Source organism: Mycteria americana, chromosome 11 (genome assembly GCF_035582795.1).
Source record: "Mycteria americana isolate JAX WOST 10 ecotype Jacksonville Zoo and Gardens chromosome 11, USCA_MyAme_1.0, whole genome shotgun sequence".
NCBI classification, from domain to species: domain Eukaryota; kingdom Metazoa; phylum Chordata; class Aves; order Ciconiiformes; family Ciconiidae; genus Mycteria; species Mycteria americana.
The window spans coordinates 1,659,518-1,672,877 of NC_134375.1; the positions used below are offsets into that span (position 1 = coordinate 1,659,518).

At 39.8% G+C, this 13,360-nt stretch overlaps 1 protein-coding gene across 13 annotated transcripts in view; it reads left to right on the top strand.

Moving 5' to 3' along the window:
* WNK2 (WNK lysine deficient protein kinase 2) overlaps positions 1 to 13,360 on the top strand; it is a 121,315-nt gene that overhangs the window by 53,046 nt on the left and 54,909 nt on the right. For all 13 annotated transcript variants that reach the window (XM_075514592.1, XM_075514590.1, XM_075514593.1 and 10 more), the window contains exons 6-8: positions 6,466 to 6,554; positions 7,432 to 7,651; positions 10,459 to 10,747. In XM_075514592.1, coding sequence (XP_075370707.1) covers positions 6,466 to 6,554; positions 7,432 to 7,651; positions 10,459 to 10,747 — 598 coding nt within the window. The remainder of the gene's footprint in view (positions 1 to 6,465; positions 6,555 to 7,431; positions 7,652 to 10,458; positions 10,748 to 13,360) is intronic.

The window sequence follows — 13,360 nt, forward strand, 5'->3', positions numbered from 1 at the left end:
GGTCACTATTACTTGTAAGGGATATTTTTGAAACAGAGCTGTCTAGCAGGGAAAGCTGAGGCAGAAAGCATCAGGTGCAGACACGGGGGGGTGTTTACTGCTATTTTCAGCTGAACTCGGGGCAGTAGCAGTGGGAGCAAAGGCACCGGGATTCCTTAGATGGAAAAATTGGCATTACTGTTGTTCCAAGGAAAGGGTTAACCAGTTCCCTGTGGAGAGGGAAAAAGCCCTGTCGCATGCCATGAGCTGCATGAACTGTCAGACCCGGAGGAGGAGCAGGGGGTGGACCTCTTGGTGAGGATGCAAGAGGAGCAGCGGGCGCCCTGGGGAGGTCCCCGGTGCCAGAAGGAACCTCTCTGGTGGCTCAACAGCTTCTCTGGAGGAGCTGCGTCCGCAGAAGAGCTGGCGACAGCAAGGGACCCCGCTTCGGTCTGCGTGAGTCGCTCAGCCGGCGCCACGCGGGCTGAGGGAAGATGCTGCTGCTGTAGAGGTGTAGATGTTTGGGGTGTGGGGTCCCTCCGCCTTGTCCTGAGCCACCACCTAACGGTGGGGTCTGCCCTGTTAGCTGGGGCAGTGACGACTTACAGCCAAAAAAACTTTAAAATCACTTTTCATGAAGAGTTAGGGTTGGTCATGCAGCAGCTATTGCTAGCGTTGGGTTTTACTAGCCTAAAATCCTGTATAGGAATGGAGCGTAGACTAAAATCAAGAGGCTGAATTACACTGTTTTCTTCCCAGCGTGAGATGAGGTTTGGGGTTCTCCCTAGAGCAGAAGGTGGCCCTGGCCTTCTCGGATGGAGGGGATCAGTGGTGCAGCACTCCTGAACGCTGTCACGGGTTTCAGCTTGTCAGTGAGAAATTTAATTTTTGATGAAACTGGTTTTCTGCACTAGAAATGTAAACACTATTTTTACTCTTTTAAATTGAGGGTCAATGTAATGTAAAAATGCGATTGCTGTCTAGTTTCCTGATGCTTTTATTTTAAAATACAAAATAAAATTATTGAGTTCTCCTGCCTTGGGCTCAGCATCGTGGTGGCAACCACCGGCGGTGCTAATAGCATCTAAAGGGGTTGGAATTGCTTGCTAATGTTTGCATCAAGCAAGCAATTGCTTGCTAGTGAAGGTAGATAACCACCTTATTCTTTAGACTGCCTCTAGCCTTACTTTGGATTACACTGGGATGCACATTCCCTCTGCTGCCCAGCACATCAGTTTATTACTTTGGTTTTGCCACTATAATATCTTTTTCGATTGTTTCTACTCTGTGTCCTAACACTCTATCAAACTCTTGCCTGCTAATAGGATGTAAGATACGTCTGAAGCCATAGCTGGTCAAGTCATGTGCATTGGTAGTCCTTATCGGTATAGAAAATAGAAACGTCGCCTTTCTGAGACCTTACTGTTTTGTGTTAAGATATTAGGCGTTATGCATGTCTGTGGTGTAAGATTATTATACTTATTTCTTTCAGTGACCTTTTATTCTACCTGACCATGTTCTCATGGCTTAATTGCTGCTTTAGTTTTCCACTCTTGTTTTTATACGTACAGTTACACATATGTATAATAGTCCAGGATAAAGTGGCAGTCATTTCCCAAGCCGTTTCCCAAACGTACAGGGGGGCTCATTTCTTTGCCAGATTAGACATGCTTGTTACAACTTGTCACCTCTCGCTGCCCTTTCAGCCTGAATTCTGGAGTGTAAACGTAAAAAAGTGGATGTGTAACATAAGTAGAAAATAGGTATTTTTCAAGCAACAGATCCAAGCCACATTTACTGTAGTTAACTTTGAAGTGATTTCCTGGTCAGCATATTTGCAGTGACCTTCATTCTGATGCCATAATCTCATTTTTCATGCATAACTTGATGGTTTTTCTTAGTCAGATTTTTTTTGTGTTTAATCATTCTGCCAAGTGATTTTGATGTAGACAATAGGCATATTAAGTGATGAAACATCGGAGTCCGTGACCTTCCCATGCAGCTCCAGTCCAATGTTTTCTTACTGATGCACTGGAGAATGCACAGCAGACCAGCTGTATCTGCTGGGGGTTCATGGCGACCTTGTTGGGTTTAGCAGCATAAACCTGTGCTTTAAAACAACCCACGTGTTTATAGTGTTCAGTTTTGCATTTTAAGTTTTTATATTGTTTCTTTTTTATAAATGTTTTCTCAGCATTCGGGAGGCTATATTCTATATTGCTCATACAGATAAGAATAAATTCTATAGCTGTAGCACAGCAACAACAGACAAATAATGTTATGAATGTCATTGCATTGACTTTTTGTGTGTTTCAGAGACCTTCTTAGATCTGCAGATAATCTTAATTAGCATTAGGATTGAGTACCGTTTTGGAGTGAAATAGAGATGAGTTTTTATAATTGGATGCAGCGATCTCGCTGCTGAATATCGTGGAACAAAATCCTGACAAAATGGAGAACTTCTCCTCCACTTTATTGACTTCAGAGAGTGTGTGGTAGGGTGGAATTTCAGTTGGAAACATGGTTTCAGCTTTTTTGGAAGAAGAGGTTTTTCCTTCTCTAGGAACTACATGAGTCTAGAGAATACCTTCAGGTAGAAGGTGGAGTTTTAGTCCAAAGTAGACTCTACCTAGACTAGGAGGGCACCTCCTCGGTGGAGGGAAAGCCTTTAGAAAAATTACTGGCTGACATGGGTCAGACTTCACGTTGACTTGTCTGGCAGGCACTGTGCATCTTACCAAGCATTATGTGTTACTCCTTCAAAAGTGTGCTCTGCTGATGGAAAAATGACAAGCGGCTACAGTTAGACCTCTGAAAAACAAGCTTCACTTTTTTGCCCCCAACATAAAGGTTTAAAATTTTAATGTCCTATATATGCCTGACTGTAGACTCAAATATCGTATACTGGAGTGCAACATATTTCAAAGCTAATCACTTCAGAAAGAAGGTGAGGAGACTAAGTGGTGGTGAGGGATTCAGAGTAAATCATCCTGTTTGAGAGAGAGAAATTCTCAAAAGGGAGATTACTTGATCTTCTTGCATTTTGCTCTTGGATTTTTATATATATATATTTATATTTATATGTGTTTTTATATATATAAGCATTTAAAGAATTTGTGTGAAAATATCCCTATGCACCTTGTGTCAACCAGTTAGCCCTGCATTTCAGATGCAGTGGTGTTGAATTTACTTTTATTTACAAGGCGGCTGTACAGTTTTCAAACTGTCATGGATAATTCCTTAGCTAATATTCTTTGAATTTTGGTGCCATGTTTCCTTGGGAATGCTCAGGAAAGACAGATGGCTTTTGTATAACTGAATGAGATGAGTCCTTTGATTGCAAACAGAAAACCTGGGTTTCGCATAAACTGCCTTCATTGTCAGGAGGCTCGGAAGCATCAGGGCACGGTGCTGTCGGGAGGGTTTGCAGCATTACAATGAGGTGGCCTTGGAGATTTTAATGAAGAGTAAGGAGCAAGAGCATACTATAGCACGTGGGCATTGAGAAAACACTTTGGCAAAGCAGTTCTGTTCAGTACTTCACTGTGCATATTTTGTCCTTGTTTGTTTTGGGCATCTATTCATAGCTTAGCTGTTCAGTAGATTAATACAATAGATGTTCAGAGAGGAGCTGGTGTTCCTTCAAAAGATGTTGAAAGTTCGCTTGGCTTTTTTTCCCAGTTAAATTGATACCGATGCTTGTTTGTGGGGTATTTTTCAGTAAACATGAAGCTATAGCGGGTGATGGTCTTTATTACCCGTTCTTCCTGTGAAGTGTCACTAAGATGGAAATCAATGGTTTCCTATAGCAAACTGGAGCGTTCAAAAACGTAGAGCTTTGTCCTGTTGCTTTCCATTGTGAATTACGAAGATTTCTGCAAACTCCTCCCCATTTGCGAACACGACAGGCTCCAGTAGTTTTAGAGTGTATTAGGATATAGAGGATTCATACTAAAAATGTGTTTTGGTACGTCTTTGTTTTCTTTCATTTCTAATTTGGGTATTGGAGCTCTCAAGAACACTCTTGACACACTGTAGTGTGCTTTTGCTTGTCTTGAGCAAGCCTGGGCTTTGGTAGGCTAGACGTTCCCTAGTGTTTTGACATGTTTTTCTAATATACAAAATTTGAACCCTCATCTCATAAGTAAGATTCAGGTTTGCTTAAGCAAATAATTATTTTTAGTGTGTCACAGCCAGCCAGCCACCTGTACAGCTTATTTTGTTTTGTTCCCACGAGAATGGGTTTTTTGGATCTCAGCAGCTCTCTGCCTCGGCAAAACTGGGAAGCTGAGTCTTTGTGTGACTATTCTGGCCCCCCCCCCCAAATATTTGTGAATTACATATTTCACTCTTGAGTTTTAAGACAAAAAGGGAGTGGTTGACCTGAAATAAAGAAATAAATAAATCCAAGTTTAAATTCGAATCTGAGGCTTGAATGGCAACAGAATGTTAATAAAAAGATAAAAGTATAATCTGATGCTGGATTATTCAGAAATTCTCAGAGAGGTGCCAGCCCTCATTGAAATTCACCCATAAAACTTATTCAAGACTAAATTCAGTGAAGTACTTGCAGACACTTTCTGAAATACATATTTTCTTTTTTTTTTACCCAAGGCAGCTTCAGGTGAGCCAAAAGTCCACTCTTCAGGCCTTCAGGCCTCCTTATCTGCCACAGCAGGGTCCATTATTTACTGTTCTTTCAGGGTGAAACGTTAAAAGGATTTGAATGGAGTTAAATGTCCAAGCCCATTCAGTTGTGTGCTTAATCAGATTCTGGGTTTTTCAGATGCAGGAGATCACGTTTCCTTTTTATTCTGCTTATTGACTTCATTGAAAATATTTGTGTCCTTAAGTAATAGGGTCTAACTGCAGAATGTGTTCCCAAATTAATTTTGTCAAATTTTCGTCCATATACATCTTGTTTTAGTAGGTAGAGATGTACGTGTTTTTAAAACGGAATCAAATTTTTTGTGATTTAAGCTGAACGTCACAAATAAAAAGGATAACTTCTTGCGTTGCCACTCTTTTCACCTATAGCTGAATATATACATGAAAAGTGTTCCCAGGAAATCTTCTGTTGAACTGAATGCAGTGTTACCAGCGTTAGAGAGGTTGGGTAGCTGTTAGTTGCTCCTACGTCGTTTGACAAGGAGAGCGGTAGGGTGGCCTCGCTGGAAATGACGGCCGTTCCTAACGGAGCATCCCTTCCTCCCTGTCTGCAGCCCGGCATCAGAGGAAACTGTCAGCCTGGCCTTTGGAAATGCACGGCTGCACGCGTGTGTTAACTGCCCGGATGTTCCTCGTAATTATTTTTTTAGTATATTTTGATTACGTGTACAGAAAGATGACCTAATACATAAACTGTTATTTAGCCTGAGAACTTGCATACGACTTCTGCTACAGTCTCTCTTTATGTTGGTAAGGTGTATGTTATTTCAATTAAGAGGCTGTATATCCTGAGGAGAATCGTGCTGAGTTAAGATCTTGGTCCTGAAATATTGAGAGATGACCTATGACTGCCCTAGAAGTGTGTGTGTGTGTTTCTTTTAAATCCTCTCCATCTTCTTAAAGCAACCCCACCTAACCTGAAAGAAATGCAGACTATTCCTGTTGCACCTACATCAAGCCAGAGCTCCCTGTGTGGAGAAGCGGATTCTGCTTCGCTATGTTTTCTTCTGCAATGAATGGTTGGGTTTTCTCTGTGAAAGGCCGTGCTCATAGGTTACTTGTTCCAAATCTAGAACTGAACGCTATTCCCAGCAAAAATGTTAACATTTGACAGAGATCTGACTTGATTTATAGGTTGATTTATAGGTTACGCCTGCTCTGCCACTCATTCCTGATGAGACTCTAACGACGTGGTGGGGAGGTGGAAGAGCAACACAGAGCCGTTAGCATATTCTCCTGCTCCCCCGCCTGGTTTTGGGGTTGGTTTGGGGGTTTTTTTTGGGGGTGGGGGTGTCGGAGAGTGTTGGCGACATAAAAAAGCAAAAGATTTGTGGGAAACAGGAATATGGAATATTCCAAGGTATTTTGACTCACTCTTGAAACTAGCTATCTGAAGAAAACCATGATTATTTGTTTATTCATTTAGTGTTTTGAGAGTTAAGGCAAAAAAACCATAAAAGGAATAATTTCAGAAAAGAGTTCTTTTGAAAATTTAAAATTGACTGTTTCTTGAATACTGACGTCAGAGTCCACAGGATGTAAAGGTAAGGTTTGCAAAGGTTCATAAAGAAAAAGGGAGATTTGCCCTGTGTACGGCTGAGTTCATGTACAAACTAGTGTGCTTATTTTGAAGTGCAGTGGTACTTAGAAATGTGGCGGCCCTAAATCTTCAATTCAGTTTTGCATTAAGACTAACAACTTGAAAGTATTAGTTACTCTAAGGGTTGAATTGACTGTAAAAGGTAGGAAAAATGTCCTTAATTAAGAGAGCTAATGTAATTCTTTTTCAAACTAAATTGTTGTTCTCTATTCTTTTAGGGTATAAAGCCAGCAAGCTTTGAGAAAGTTACTGATCCTGAAATTAAGGAGATAATTGGGGAGTGCATTTGCAAAAATAAAGAAGAAAGGTTTGTTTCAAGTAATCAAGCTTTGTATTAAATAATATGTATGCAGGGATTTCAAAGCTGTCTGTGGATTTTTGTTCTGGCCTCTGGGTGTCCCCTGTGCAGGAGAAAATGCAGAATGGAAATACAAATATAAATATAAATGATTGTCTGCTTTCCTGCCATATAATGTCAGGATAATTGAATAAATGCCATTGTTGTGTCTCTCAACCTCTCGGCTTCAAAGAATAAGGTCAGAAAGCATCGTTGTGGACATGTGAGCTAGCGTGTTCTAGCACATTCTGGCATAGCTGTCCGTAAAGTCTCACTCCGGAGGTTCTGCGTGGAGCATTGAGTGTGGCGGAGGTCGACCACGAATGCGACACAGTAGATTCGCCACAAGCTGCTATAGCAGCTTCCATTGACTCAGTAGCCTCTGGATATGGAGACAAATTGTGCCTTGTTTCCAGCTTTGGTTTTAAAACCTAATCTTCTTATACTGGCCTCTCCTAGATGAGTGTGTCTACTGTTCAGTATTGCATAACTTCCACAAATACAGTTTTTAGGGACCTCAACTGCCTACCTAGAGGGAACCTCTTTTTTAGTACTCTTTAAGCTCAGATGCTCAAGAAAAGTTGAGCAAAGCTATAATCTGCATTTCTGTACACGCTTATGGTGTATGAACATTGCTGAAGCTTTGTGAAATAGGAAACGTCGTTTTTTCAGCAGTTATCAGTAACACTGGAAATACCGTGTCTTTTTGCCAAGAGCACAAATTTGTGGTGGATGAACACCAAACATACTGTCAATGTTTTTGCCTTTAACAGCAGTTTCTTGTCACAAACCTCTTTGAAATTGCTTAAGACTTGCAGTATTTGAATGTTCTTTATATCCATTGCAGATACGAAATTAAAGATTTATTAAGCCATGCCTTTTTTGCTGAAGATACTGGGGTAAGAGTGGAACTTGCAGAAGAAGACCATGGTAGGAAATCCTCTATTGCCTTAAGACTCTGGGTAGAAGATCCTAAGAAACTGAAAGGAAAACCCAAAGATAATGGAGCCATTGAGTTTACTTTTGATCTGGAGAAGGAAACTCCTGATGATGTTGCACAAGAAATGGTAAAATAAACTTCTCCTGACAAAAATGTGTATATATGTATAAAGTAGTGCATAAATCTCAAAGGACAGCAGGAACAAGTCTGGTAAAGTAACTTCCACTTAGACCATTCCAGGTGTCTAGTTTAAGCAGTTTGCATTGATTTTAAAATGAATGCTGCAAGAAAGGGGTAAACGGGAAAGAGCTAATAACTGAAAAATATTGTTTACCAAGTATGAAAACAGATGCCTGAAATGGCATTTCAAATAGTTTAGGGACCATGGAGGTCTCTTCTACTTTTATATTTTGAAAACTTTTGCCAGTTTTTGTTAGCTGTTGAATGTCTCTAAATTTGTTTGGAATCTGTTTAGTTACAGACAGCAGCTTGAAATAAGTTAGAAGAGTTCAAAAGTTCAATCACAAAATAGTCTGCACTGAATTCTTCCAAACACTTCTTTCCATCTTTTTTTCTGTCGGTGTTACTTAAGAGGCACGTAGATGAGGAAAGGCTGGGGTCACCACTCTATCACCAAACATAAATAGGAAACTAGATTCAAGCCCACAGCACAGAGTTAGGAATAAGCTTTGGGGTTTTTAACAGATAAGTTTAACTTGGTGGATTTCTGTATCTTCATAACTTGTGGGGTTTTGTTAGAAGAACTATTTTGTGTTCCAGTTTCACTACATAGTCCTTGAACTCGTATTTTAATGATGTCTTTACTGCAGTTGTTTAGGTTTTCTAACGTCATGGAGACAATAGCATCAGTAAGCACTGAGTCAAGGGGCTGAATTTTCTTGTGCTTGCAGAAATGTTCCTATTATAATCTAAATCCCAAGGGATCCCATTTAATGATGTTGTCATCACCACTCCTGTTCTGCTTAGGAGGCACTCGTTTTGGTAATGTTGCCTTACTATGCTTGGACTCGTCACCATGTACTCCAAATTTAGTGGGAGAAATTCTGGCTCCTCTGTCATCTTGTTGTTAGTTTGCAGTAGGTCCAATATTTTTTGAGCAATGTATTGTTACAGAACTCATTTAATTTAAAAGTTGCTCTGGTACAATTACTTGCTGTTATATTTTGCGTTTAAATATTTATGGAAATATTTGGAATTTTGAAGTTCTGTAGGTTACTTGGCCCATAGCTGTGATATTTTGTTTTGAAGAGGAAATAATTCTCATAAAAGGTATATTTAAAGGGATCACTCCAAACTACTGTGATACTATACCCTTTCCCAAATAATTGTAAAACTTGTGTTTTACTATTACATTAACAGTTACCTAAGCGACTGCATATGAAATGCTTTCAAACTTGAGGCTGTTGGGGGGGCGGGCAAAGGGGGACATTTATTCCTAAATGCCTTTCCCTAGCCCTTACGAATTGTGGAACAGCAAAGCCATGTGCTTTCATGAATTTGTGTTGCTTTATGTGCTGTGGAAGAGAAGAATGCAGGAGACCTTTTGAGTACGGGGAATTATTTATCATTATTGATGGGTTTTCAGTAGTCGGGCGTTCCAGCCTGTCCAAACAATGTGGGCAAAAGGAACTTGAAACGTTCTGATGGGTTTGCAACCTGAAGTTGCCTTTCACAACCAGTGGGTACTGTAAAATAGCATGTCTTCATTAAACTTTAACCATTCTCTATATAGAGATGTAGGAGTACGAATTGTTTAAAAAAATTGTTAATGTGACAGGTTTTCAGTGCCTTCCCATTAAGCTTTGTCATGAAGAATCTACTGGGCATGTTAGTTAATACCGTACAAGGTTCTCTGGACCTGTGTGGTTCTTCTCTCGAGTAACTCCCTTCTGTTGTTAGCATTTGCTGCATCGTCACTTCGGGAATGTCAGTAATGTCTGAGGGCATAGGCAGTGGAAAATACCCATATCCATCTGCAGCTGTATTTTAAGCTGCTTTGCACCTATTAATTGTAAACAGTGAAAATCTAAGCTGTAAAACTGTCTCGTGTTTGGGCAAGAACAAATAAGGAAGACCTCTAGATTTCCTCCGTGTATGTAAGTGCTTCCAAATCTGTAGAATATGCATGTGAAGAATGTAGGGAGAGCAGACAAATCTCTGGTAGGTCATTATTAAACTAAAATTCATACCCTATGCTGTAGGAGATTATGCAAACAAATAGCACAAAGATGAATTTGCATTTTATCTGTTGAGCAGTTGAATTCTGAAAAAGCCTGGTCCCCTTTCAGTCAAATGTTGACTCAATGATAGGCTTTTTCTTTATAAAAGTTGATCAATACTGATTGACTTTACCATGTAAGAGAAGTTAATTTGAGACAAAATTCCATTAACATCTTTTCCTTCATGACCTGCTGTGATATCAAGCACAGCAATTTGGGAAACTGTGTGCACTGGAAAGGTTAAGGCAATAAATTCTGATTTAGGGGTAGTATGGTTTACTCCAGTCGCATTGTTCAAAGAGCATTTTTCAAAGATTTTTTTCTTTTCCTCTTTTGACTATTCTGTTAGTCTTTAAAAAAAAAAAAAAAAACCAAAACCAAAACCCATCTGCGGTTAAACTTGCTCTCTTCTTCTCAGTGGATGTTAACTGGTGAATAAATTGACCCGGTCTATGTTCAGGTCCTAGAACTCGCATATTGTTGTTTTAAAATGCATTAGGGATAGAAGTTTTATTCAAAGAAACCCATCAAGCTCTTGAGTTCCTGTTCTTGTGGGGAATAAATATGTAATTCATGTTATTTCAAACTGATGTTTTCTCTGTTAGGAAGAGATTCGAGTAATAGGCGTGTGTGCACACGTGTGCATGCACATCCGTGCACACATAATCTTGCTAAGTTTGTGCCTCCTCTGTAGATTGACTCTGGATTTTTTCATGAAAATGATCTCAAGATAGTTGCGAAGTCAATACGTGACAGAGTAGCATTAATACTGTGGCGAAGAGAGAGAATTTGGCCTAGGATGCAGTCAGAGGAACGTCGGGACTCTGAATGTCTGGAGAAGTTGAAGACGCCGCACGCGCAGCAGGTCCAGGTCACCTACCTTTCTCACACTGGTCACCATGTCCTGTCAGAGTCGGAGGAGCCCGAGGCGGACCAGCATCCCTTTCAGCAAAACCTGCCCACCAGCGTCACATCTGTTGCGTGTAAGTCTCACGTTGGTTTTGCGTGCGCATGGTGATGAATGTCCGAGGGTAAAAAGCAACGGTAATCTGAGCTCAGCGGTGAGATGAGCTGCTGTGCATGGCTTTGCACAGTAGCTCAGAGAACACAAGCGTCTCGCACAGATGCATAGCAATTTTGAAAGAAATAAAGTTTCAAGAAAAACTATTATATAGAGGTAGCTCCTCCTTCAGTAGCAATAAACGCAGAAAACATAGTATATTTGTAAATGGAAAAGCAAGGAGACCTGCTGCTAGACACAAAAAATACAGGTTTTCTGTGCCAGGTGGTGGGATCAACACTAAGTTTGTGTGAAACACAATTTCAGAGCCTGTAGAAGTTGAATTGGCACCAAACTGGTCAGAGTGACTGGTGGCTTTTTCAAATGATGTTGGCAACGTGGAGATGTTTATTCAAAAGCAGACCTTGCCAAAACCAAAGCGTTGCAGTTTCTTGTGTGTTGCGAGTTACTCTTGACGGCTTGCATGACGTTTTTTGTGAAGCTGTGCAAAGGTCTACAGCAGAAAAAAAATCCATCTCTGAATGTTACATGAAGTAATTCAAGATTTCCCTGTTTTGTGGGAAATATCAACTGTGGTTTGGTCCCGCACAGTGGGAGCACCAGACCTTGTGGGTTGATGCCAATTACTACTGGGGTCCTTAGGTCATGATGCAGTGCTCTCGCTGTTCCTCCAGGCTCTCTCTCTTGTCCTGAGCTCGTGGCCTTGAAGCAAGGGGGTTCTTTGATCTTTGGTATGGCAGGTCAGAGGAGGTGGTTGCTCTCATTCATCCAGGCCCTGGTAGCTACAAGCTGATGATCTGCCGACTCTTTACGTTCAGCTGGGGGCTGATTCAAGAGTGATCACTGGGCTATTTCAAGCCAGGTGGATTTACATCTCCTGTTTGAATTCCAAGCACTGATTTTGGTCTAGCTCTGAATAAGAAGCTACCTGGCTTTGCTTGCAGAGCTTGTTTCTTCGTTTTGTTTCTGAGCATCAGACTTACCTCCAGCAAACAGCAAGGCATGAGGAAGTAGTGTTTTTATTTCCCTAAAGTAACTTGTCCCTGTGTTTGTCCCCTAAAATCAACCTTTGTAACAGAGTCAAGCTCTGGTATTGAAATCTTAATCTAGTTATACTTTTAAACATCTTGAAGGAAAAGTTGCCGGACATTTTTAGCTTGGAAGATTTGAAATTTTACGAGAGTTCTTTTTTCTTCTAGCCAATTTTTCTGATAAAAACTGATGTACGTATTTTGCTACTAAACTATTATCATAATGTTTCCGTTTTACTGTGCTGAACTTCTATGTAAGCACATTTAAATTAAAGATGCATTATCTTTAGCAGAGAGACAGCTGCTGCTTTAAGTCAGGTATTGTAGAAATTGCTATACAGCGGTCTGCTTTGAATACTAAAGTAACCAAGCATGCCTCTACAAGAAAACAAACCTTTACAAGATATGAGAAATGGCCGTATTTGCATAACACTCAGAATATTGCAGTATTTACAAAGCTTTTTTTTCTGAAGCTAAATTGATCTCATTTCTTTTTTTTGGATCAAATACTTACTTCATGCTATCTAATTCCTTTGAGAAACACCATAATTATGACTGTCTTTGTTTCCAGTGGTACAGTGAGGCTACTTGTGCTTCCCATGGTTCTGTTGGATAAGAGTTGGCAGAATTTTATACTAAATATAAACCCCCCAGTTTATTTCCTAGTCCTCCTCAACTTTTGGAAATAACCAATACTTGGTATTATTTTACAATTCACTATCAGATGTCTTTGAACATTTTCTTAGTGATGTTAGGCCCAAGACCTCTATAAATTACTGTTCTACCAATTCATATCATAATCTGAGGTAAAATGTAACACTGTAAATTAATAACTTAATGTGTGTAATGCACGTTGTTCTATAGAAATCTGAGACTGACTCACAGCTTTTACTTTAGCACTCTACTGTCATACTCTTTTTTTTTTTTTTTTTTTTTCCCCCCCTTTCCTTTGAGGTCTTAAATACTTGTTTGTAATAAAATGGAAGTGTGTATGCGGCAGAAATCCCTGCCGCCTTAGAGTAGGGCCGTGTTGACTCTTTTTAGAAATGAGCTGAATAAATATAGAGGGGAGTTTAATTTTGCAGGGAGGGAAAAAAAACCCCCACAGTTGGGAGAACAGTTTGTGAGTGCTGAGGAGAAATGTCATCTCTGGTGCTATTAAAAAATAATTTGTTATTTAAAAGCCAAATAAGTAAAACCTTATTTGGAATATGGAAAAAAAGAGAAGATGGAAAGTGTCAGAAAAAGAAATAGCATTTAAACTTAGCTGTAATTTAATCCTTTTTTTTTTTAACTGTATTACAGTTTTCTCTCAGTTTTGAGTCTTAAATCTCAGTTACAAGCTATTTGTCTTTTGGATACTTACAGCTACGGTCTTGATTGTCTCATTTCACTTCTCAAATGAAGAAAACAGTAGCTTATGCTCAAGAAGAACTGGGCACCTGTACTTTACAGGCTTCAAAAGTTGTGAAAAGACATTTTTAAATCAGTAATAATGCTCAATAGTACAGTTAAAAGATTTATTTCCGTTTGAGAAAAGATAT